General features: G+C 49.6%; 1 protein-coding gene across 1 annotated transcript in view; it reads right to left on the bottom strand.

The window, feature by feature from the left end:
* Positions 1-1,488, bottom strand: part of FAM3B (FAM3 metabolism regulating signaling molecule B) — a 142,103-nt gene extending 140,615 nt beyond the window's left edge. Inside the window, exon 1 of the mRNA XM_082245234.1 lies at positions 1,400-1,488. Coding sequence (XP_082101360.1) covers positions 1,400-1,427 — 28 coding nt within the window. The 5' untranslated portion in view covers positions 1,428-1,488. The remainder of the gene's footprint in view (positions 1-1,399) is intronic.
* Between the last annotated feature and the right edge of the window lie 7,488 nt (positions 1,489-8,976).

Here is an 8,976-nt window from a genome sequence, read left to right as displayed (position 1 = left end):
TCTCTAGAGAGGGGGGGACAGAGACAGACCCCTGAGAGAGAGAGAGGGGGGGACAGAGACAGACCCCTGAGAGAGAGAGAGGGGGGGACAGAGACAGACGAGAGAGAGAGAGGGGGGACAGAGACAGAAGAGAGAGAGAGAGAGAGACAGAGAGAGAGAGAGAGAGAGAGAGAGAGAGACACAGAGAGAGAGACAGAGAGAGAGAGACAGAGAGAGAGAGACAGAGAGAGAGAGACAGAGACCCCTGAGAGAGAGAGAGGGGGACAGAGACAGACCCCTGAGAGAGGGGGGACAGAGACAGACCCCTGAGAGAGAGGGACAGAGACAGACCCCTGAGAGAGAGGGACAGAGACAGACCCGAGAGAGAGAGAGAGAGAGAGAGAGAGAGAGAGGGGGGGGGGGGAGAGACAGACCGAGGGGGGACAGAGACAGACCCCTGAGAGAGAGAGAGAGGGGGGACAGAGACAGACCCCTGAGAGAGAGGGACAGAGGCAGACCCCTGAGAGAGAGAGAGAGAGAGGGGGGGACAGAGACAGACCCCTGAGAGAGAGGGACAGAGGCAGACCCCTAGAAGAGAGAGAGAGGGGGGGACAGAGACAGACCCCTGAGAGAGAGAGAGGGGGGACAGAGACAGACCCCTGAGAGAGAGAGAGGGGGGGACAGAGACAGACCCCTGAGAGAGAGAGAGGGGGGGACAGAGACAGACCCCTGAGAGAGAGAGAGAGAGAGAGAGAGAGAGGGGGGACAGAGACAGACCCCTGAGAGAGAGAGAGAGAGAGAGAGAGAGAGAGAGAGAGAGACAGAGACAGACCCCTGAGAGAGAGAGAGAGAGAGGGGGGGACAGAGACAGACCCCTGAGAGAGAGAGGGGGGGGGACAGAGACAGACCCCTGAGAGAGAGAGAGGGGGGGGACAGAGACAGACCCCTGAGAGAGAGGGACAGAGGCAGACCCCTGAGAGAGAGAGAGAGAGGGGGGACAGAGACAGATCCCTGAGAGAGAGAGAGAGAGAGAGAGAGAGAGAGGGGGGACAGAGACAGACCCCTGAGAGAGAGGGACAGAGACAGACCCCTGAGAGAGAGGGACAGAGACAGACCCCTGAGAGAGAGGGACAGAGACAGACCCCTGAGAGAGAGAGAGGGGGGACAGAGACACAGACATGAGCAGACAGAGACAGGCAGAGCTGTGACACAGTTACATTCTATCCAGGGAGAGGAGTGATAATGATACAATGTATCCTGTGTAGAGATCACACTGTCTATGGAGAAGAACTTCTGTATACAATCTGTGATCTCCTCCAGAAACTGTATACACCTGATACAGGGAGCCCCCGCTGTCCCTTCCATACACTGACTGTACACAGGGAGCCCCCCTGTCCCCTCCCCCCAGCCCCCCTCTTACTTGTAGACAGGAACCTGAGGTTGACCATGGCTGGTTGCAGCAGCGCAGACTGAGACGGCTCAGAGCTGAACTGCGCATGCTCACCAGATGGTTCCCTGGTTTCTCTTTCTACGCCCTAACCGAACTGGTCCATCCACTACCTGGGGGGCCGATCATTAGGTGGGCGTGGTCATCATCCCGTCTAGCCCCGCCCAATGCCAACCTGTGGGAGCCCCGAACGGCCGAAAATGGGACAGACTGGGTTCAGTGTATAGACTTTTTCTTGTTACTGATCTCAGCCAATCACAGCACGTTATATCACTTTAGGAGCATCTATCATTCTAGCACTATATGTAGGTTGTCATTGCACACCTGATGGCTTTCATTGCTGACAGATCCTTTAACCACTTTACCACCGGAGGATTTTGCTGTCTTCCGTCCAGGCCACTTTTTGCGATTCGGCGCTGTGCGACTTCAACTGACAATTGCGCGGTCGTGCGACGCTGTACCCAAACGAAATTGACGTCCTTTTTTTCCCACAAACAGAGCTTTCTTTTGGTGGTATTTGATCACCTGTGCGATTTTTACTTTTTGCGCTATAAACAAAAAAAGAGCGTTTATTTTGAAAAAATAACAATATTTTTAACATTTTTTTATAGGAAATTCCCCCCAAAAAAATGTAAAAACCAATTTTTTAAAAAATGTTATTGCCAATTTGTTTTCTGCTACCTATGTTTGGTAAAAAAAAATCGCAATAAGCATATTTTGATTGGTTTGCACAAAAGTTATTGCGTTTACTAACAAAGGGAAATATTTCTGTCATTTTTGGTGTTTTTTTTTAACGCGTAATGGCGGCGATCTGCGATTTTTTTGTGGGACTGCGACATTGCGGCGGACAGATCGGACCCTTGACTGACATTTTTGACACTTTTGGGGGTACCAGTGACATTACTGCAGTAATCAGTGCTATATATATGCACTGTTACTGTAAAAATGACACTGGCAGGGAAGGGGTTAATTTTATTGGAGAGGGAGGGGTTAATGTATGCCTGGTGCTTACTGACGTGTAGGGGGGGGAGGTGACTGAGTGAGTCAGGGACAGATCGGATGTCCAGCTATGCTGAACAGTCCGATCTGTCACTCCCTGTCACTATGGAGATCCGCCCGCTTGTGTTTACACAGGATCTCCACACTAGATCCCCTGCGATCGGGGCAGAGCAGCGGCGATCGCCGCTGCTCCTCCCCTGGCCCGACTCCCGCTGTGAATGAAAACAGCGGGAGCGAGCCTCCGGCGGCGCGCAAGCGCCGCCCAGAAGGGGGAGTGTCTGACGACGTTAATACTACGTCGTCAGATGATAACGAACCACTTTGCCGCAGTAGTACTACCGTACTCAGACGGCAAGTGGTTAAGCCATTAACCACTTCTGAACTGGGACAATTTCTGACACTTGCTGTTTACAAATTTAAGTATTTTTTGCTAGAAAATGACTTAGAACCCCCAAACATTATATACATATATAATCCTAGAGATTAAAATGGAGATCATTGCAATAATTTATGTCACACCGTATTTGTGCAGCGGTCTTACAAAGGCAATGTTTGAAAAAATTACACTTTTTTAATAAAAAATAAGAAAACAATGAAGTTAGCCCAATTGTTTTCTATAATGGGAAAGATAATGTTACGCCGAGTAAATAGATACCCAACATGTTATGCTTGAAAATTGCGCACACTCGTGAAATGGCGACAAACATTGGTACTTAAGAATCGCCATAGGCGACACTTAAAATATTTCTACAGGTTACCAGCTTAGAGTTACAGAGAAGGTCTAGGGATAGAATTATTTCTCTCGCTCTAACGATCACAGCGATACCTCACTTGTGTGGTGTGAACACCGTTTACCGTATGTGGGAGCAACTCGCGTATGCGTTTGCTTCTGCACGAATGCTCGGCGAGATGGGGTGCTTTCAATTTTTTTTTTACTTATTTATTTTACCTTTTATTTTTATTTTTACATTGTCCCTTTAAAAAAAAATGATTTGATCACCTTTAATCCTATTACAAGGAATGTAAACCTCACTTGTAATAGAAATAAACAGGACAGGTCCTCTTTAACCACTGGAAAAGACCGAAAGGATTTGCCCCCTTAATGACCAGGCCCTATTTTGCGATTCGGCACTGCGTTACTTTAACGCACAATTGCGCGGTCGTGCGACACTGTACCCAAATTAAATTGATGTCCTTTTTTCCCACAAATAGAGCTTTCTTTTAGTGGTATTTGATCACCTGTGCGATTTTTATTTTTTGCGCTATAAACAAAAAAAGAGCGACAATTTTGAAAAAAAAAAACATTATTTTTCACATTCTGCTGACATTCCCAAAAAAATATTTTTTCAAATCAAAATTTTTTAACGTTTTTGGCCAATTTGTTTTCTGCTACATATTTTTGGTAAAAAAAAAATTTTTGATTGGTTTGCGCAAAAGCTATTGCGTCTAACAATGGGAAAGATTTATGTCATTTTTACTGTATGTTTTTTTTTTACTAGTAATGGCGGCGATCTGCGATTTTTTGCAGGACTGCGACATTGCGGCGGACAGATTGAACCCCTAACTGACATTTTTGACACTTTTGGGGGTACCAGTGACATTACTACAGTAATCAGTGCTAAAAATATGCAACTGTTACTGTAATAATGACACTGGCAGGGAAGGGGTTAACAATGGGGTAAATGTGAGCCTAGGGGAGTGATTCTAACTGTATGGGGGCGGGGCTTATGGAATGACCATAGGGATCTCTAGAGGGGCTCTATGATCATTCCAGGGAGAAGAACGGTCAGCTGTTTTTACAACAGCCAACTGTTCTTCTCTCCCAGCAGGGAACAATCGCGGGTGTCAGGCAGCAATCGGAGCCGCCTGCCCACTGCATTGGCTTCCCCGTTGACGAACGGGGGCAGGAGTGTGCCGCTGGCGGCACGCGCTCGCCCTCTAGCCTCCTGCTCGCAACCATCGTATAGCTACGTCGGTTTGCCCAGGAGCGGCTGCCTGCCGCAGTATAACTGCAGCGGGCGGTTGCAAAGCGGTTAATGTGAGATCTGGGGTCAAATAGACCTCAGATCTCACATCTACCCTTAAAAGCAAATAAAAAAAATTTAATTTTTTTTTCAGCATGTAAAAAAATGGGCCCTTTAAGGCCGTTGAAAGGAAGCGACATATGACATCGCTCCGGTCCTCCAAGGCCAAAGTGTCGAGTGGGGGGCAGCTTGCCCTCATTTGACTTCCTACCTGGGACATGGACGGACCGGATCGTTCTCCCCAATATGGACGGCTCCAGTAAGCGGGGAAAATGACCAGGAAGCGGTCCATAAAAGCCGCACATATAAGTGATCCCGCAGTGAATCCGCCGCTGGGACCACTTTTATGTGAAGGAGGACCGCTGGCAGAAAAGTAATAGAGGGGAAATCTGCCAATGAGGACACTAGTTCTGGTGCCTTGGGGGGGTCCCCATGAAATTCCCTTAAAGCGGAGTTCTAGCCTTTTCTGTGTTTATTCGAAGTCAGCAGCTACAAAAAGTGTAGCTGCTGACTTTTAATAAACACACACTCCCCTGTCCCATGATCCAGCAATGCGGGCGCCCAAAGCCTCGATCCTCTCTGTCTGGTCTCGGCGGCGCCAGCATTACTAGTGTGGGCACCCAGCTGTGACAGCTTGCGGCTTCACAGCCGAGTGCGCACTGCGCATGCGCAAGTCACGCTGCGCATCTTGATTGGCCGTCAATCTTCTAGGCCTTTGACTTATCCAAGAAGATTGCAGGGAGGGAGGGGAAGAGAAGAATTTCCGCTCGGGGGGGGGGGGGGGGCGCCGCGGCGCTCCGAGCGGAAGTGGGAGCAGGTACCGGTCAAAACTGATGATGAGGGGTGGGAGAGGAAAAGGAGGAAGAAAAAGAAGTAGAGGAAGATCAGTAAAGCGGTCATTTCTTCCTTCCAGTCAGACCCAGGAGGGGTTCCTCTTGGCAGCACATTTTCAGTTTTATCAGGGGATGAATTGGTATCGGATTTGTCTATTTCTTTATCAACTATGGATGAGGGGGAGTCACATAGTATGAAGAGAGCTGTTTCGGGTGATGAGAGTGTGGTAGAGGTTAAGAAACGACTACCCCAATCATCCTGATGGCAGTTCCCGCTCCGATAAAGATGGCAACCATTAACCACTTAAGCCCGGAAGATTTTACTGACCAGGCCCTATTTTGCGATTCGGCACTGCGTGACTTTAACGGACGATTGCGTGGTCGTGCGGCGCTGTACCCAAATGAAATTAATGTCCTTTTTTTCCCACAAACAGAGCTTTCTTTTGGTGGTATTTGATCACCTGTGCGGTTTTTACTTTTTGCGCTATAAACAAAAAAAGAGCGACAATTTTGAAAAAAATAACAATATTTTTCACATTTTTTATATGAAATTCCCAAAAAAAAAAAAATCTTTTAACAGATTGTTAAATTTTTTTTAACATTTTAGGCCAATTTGTTTTCTGCTACATATGTTTGGTAAAAAAAATCGCAATAAGCGTATTTTGATTGGTTTGCGCAAAAGTTATTGCGTTTACTAACTAAGGGAAAGATTTCTGTCATTTTTGGTGTTTTTTTTTAACGAGTAATGGCGGCGATCTGCGATTTTTTTTGCGGGACTGCGACATTGCGGCGGACAGATCGGATCCCCAACTGACATTTTTGACACTTTTGGGGGTACCAGTGACATTACTACAGTAATCAGTGCTATAAATATGCACTGTTACTGTAAAAATGACACTGGCAGGGAAGGGGTTAACTTTATTGGTGATGCAGGGGTTAAGTGTGTCCCTAGGGGCGTGCTTCTAACTGTAAAGGGGTGTGGCTAGTGATGTAAGCACAGAGACATACGATCCTACATAGCAGGATCGTATGATCTCTGTTCTTACATCAGGGATAATGACAGGCGGCTTTGTTTACATCAGCCGTCTGCCTTTCTCCCTCTCCACGGGGAGATCGCGCGTGGCCGGCGGACATCGGGTCCGCCGGTCACACGCGCTGACTTCTTAGGGAACGAGTGGGGACGGGAGCGCGCCTCCGGCGGCGCGCGTGCTCGCCCCCTAGAGGCTCACAGGCTAGTGACGTAGTCCTACGTCACTTTGCCTGTACGGGGCTGACCGCCGCAGTAAATAGTCGTGCGGCGGTTGGCAAGGGGTTAATGTCGCCAGCATTAAATCTGCAAGAGCTTGAGATATTGCCTTATTTTTGCTCAGTGACTTTGATGCAAAGATATATTTTTTGCAAGAGACCTGGCTCAATACTTTGGCCGATGTCCATCTTGCAAAAAGGGAGTGGAGATACGGTTCCTTTTGGTCTCTTGCGGCTGAAGTTGCGGTGCTTTTTATAACCGATATGTTAATGTGCCGGTGGGTAATCGAGGCAGAAATGGGGAGATGCATGGTCTTAGACATCTCTGTTAGGGGGCAGGAACTGTGCCTGATCAATATCTATGGACCGCAGTCAAAATGGGACAGGAAATGCCTCTTCACAAAGATCCAGCCCTTCCTTTTTACATCCCAGCAGGTTGTCTTTGGAGGTGACTTTAAAGAGCTTGTAAACTCAAATTTTTAGTTTTTTTTTTCTTTTTCACCCTGAAAGAGAAACACATAATGAGCTAGTATGCATCGCATACTAGCTCATTATGCAATACTTACCTTAGAACGAGTCCCCGCCATGCCACCCGCTCACCTCTATGACGGGCGACATGTTCAGTCGCCCGTCTTCCGGGATCGTGGCATCCGGCCATCTGCTTGGCTGGAGCCCTAGTGACGTCACTCCCACGCACACGCGCGGGAGCCGACGGTGACGGCACGGGACTCTGAAGGAACGGCACCAGCGGCCGTTCCTTCAGAGTGCATGCGCCAGTGACGTCACTGGCTGCATGTAAGGTAAATATCTCCTAAACGGTACATGTTTAGGAGATATTTACAGTACCTATAGGTAAGCCTTATCATAGGCTTACCTATAGGTAAAAGTGTCAGAGGAGGGTTTACTTCCTCTTTAACACGATAATTAGGCCTGAAGACCGGAGAGGCTCCATAGACATACTGGGTTACGATAGCGTTTTTCTTAGAGATATGGTTAGACAAGCAGGCCTGGTAGATGTGCACATTAAGCACTGCCCTGGCAGCACGGGATTCACGTTTCAGAGAGGGAATAGTCAGAGTAGGATAGATAGGTTTTTTAAAGGAGAACTCTGCTTTCTCAGCTCCTGAGTTAAGGGCAGTGGAGTTCTCTGACCACTGTATGCTGTCTGTGACTCTGAATGCCTCGGACACTCCACCCAGGGGAAGGGGTACCTGGAAACTGAATTCGGCTCTCCTGGAAGATGTAGAGGTAAGACAATCCTTTGAGGATTTTTTTCAGGCACAGATTTCTATTCTGGACTTTTGCAGCAGCAGTGGCGTAGCGTGGGGGGTGCAGGGGGAGCCACTGGCACCAGGCGCAACATTTAGGGGGGCGCATCCCACGCCCGCAAACGGCGGGATCAATGTGTCCCTTTATTCTGAAGTTGCCCGTCCGGCGCCCGCCCGCACTCTTGGCTCAGTGGCCGCCGCTTTGTGCAAGACGAGCCGCGGACCGCTGAAGGTGTCATGCGGCCAGGGGGGCGGGGCTGGTCGTGGATGAAGATGCCAGTCTGTGGCTCTGTGCATGTGCAGCACCGCTTCCGGAGTCTCCCCCTGCTGTCCGGCCGGCCACAGACATGTTGTCTCTCCCCTCCTCGAGTCGCCAGTGTATTGGCACAGTACAAGGTAAGTGATGTCTTGCCTGCCCCCAGGGCCCAGGGAAGTGGGGGGGGGGGGTGTCAGTGTAGTAGGGGGGGTCAGCATAGGTGTCAGTGCAGGGGAAGTGGACATGGGAGGGAGGGAGGTAGGGAGGGGGGCGGGGTCAGTGTAGGTGTCAGTGTATGGGGGGGGTCAGTGTATGTGGGAATGTAAGGGGGTCAGTATAGGTGTCAGTGTAGCTGTCAGTGTACGGGGGGGGGGGTCAGTGTAGGTGTCAGTGTATGGGGGGGGGGGGTCAGTGTAGGGGGGTCAGCATAGGTGTCAGTGTAGGTGTCAGTGTATAGGGGGGGGGGTCAGTGTATGTGGAAATGTAGGGGTGTCAGTGTATGTGGCGGTCAGTGTAGGTGGGTCAGTATAGGTGTCAGTGTATGAGGGGGTCAGTATAGCTATTAGTGTAGGGGTCATTGTAGTGGGGGTCAGTGTATGTGGAAATGTAGGGGGGAGTCAGTGTAGGGGTCAGTGTATGTGGAAATGTAAGGGGGCCAGTGTAGGTGTCAGTGTATGGGGGGGGGGGTCAGTGTAGAGGAGGGTGTGTCAGTGTAGGGGGGTCAGCATAGGTGTCAGTGTATGGGGGGGGATCAGTGTAGGGGGGTCAGTGTATGTGGGAATGTAAGGGGGTCAGTATAGGTGTCAATGTAGCTGTCAGTGTACGGGGGGGTCAGTGTAGGTGTCAGTGTATGGGGGGGGGGGTCAGTGTAGAGGAGGGTGTGTCAGTGTAGGGGGGTCAGCATAAGTGTCAGTGTAGGTGTCAG

This window comes from Pelophylax lessonae, assembly GCF_965119305.1.
Source record: "Pelophylax lessonae genome assembly, chromosome: 2".
Classification (NCBI taxonomy): Eukaryota; Metazoa; Chordata; class Amphibia; order Anura; family Ranidae; genus Pelophylax; species Pelophylax lessonae.
Note: the sequence above shows the minus strand (reverse complement) of the source record. Positions and strands in the feature narration are given on the sequence as shown.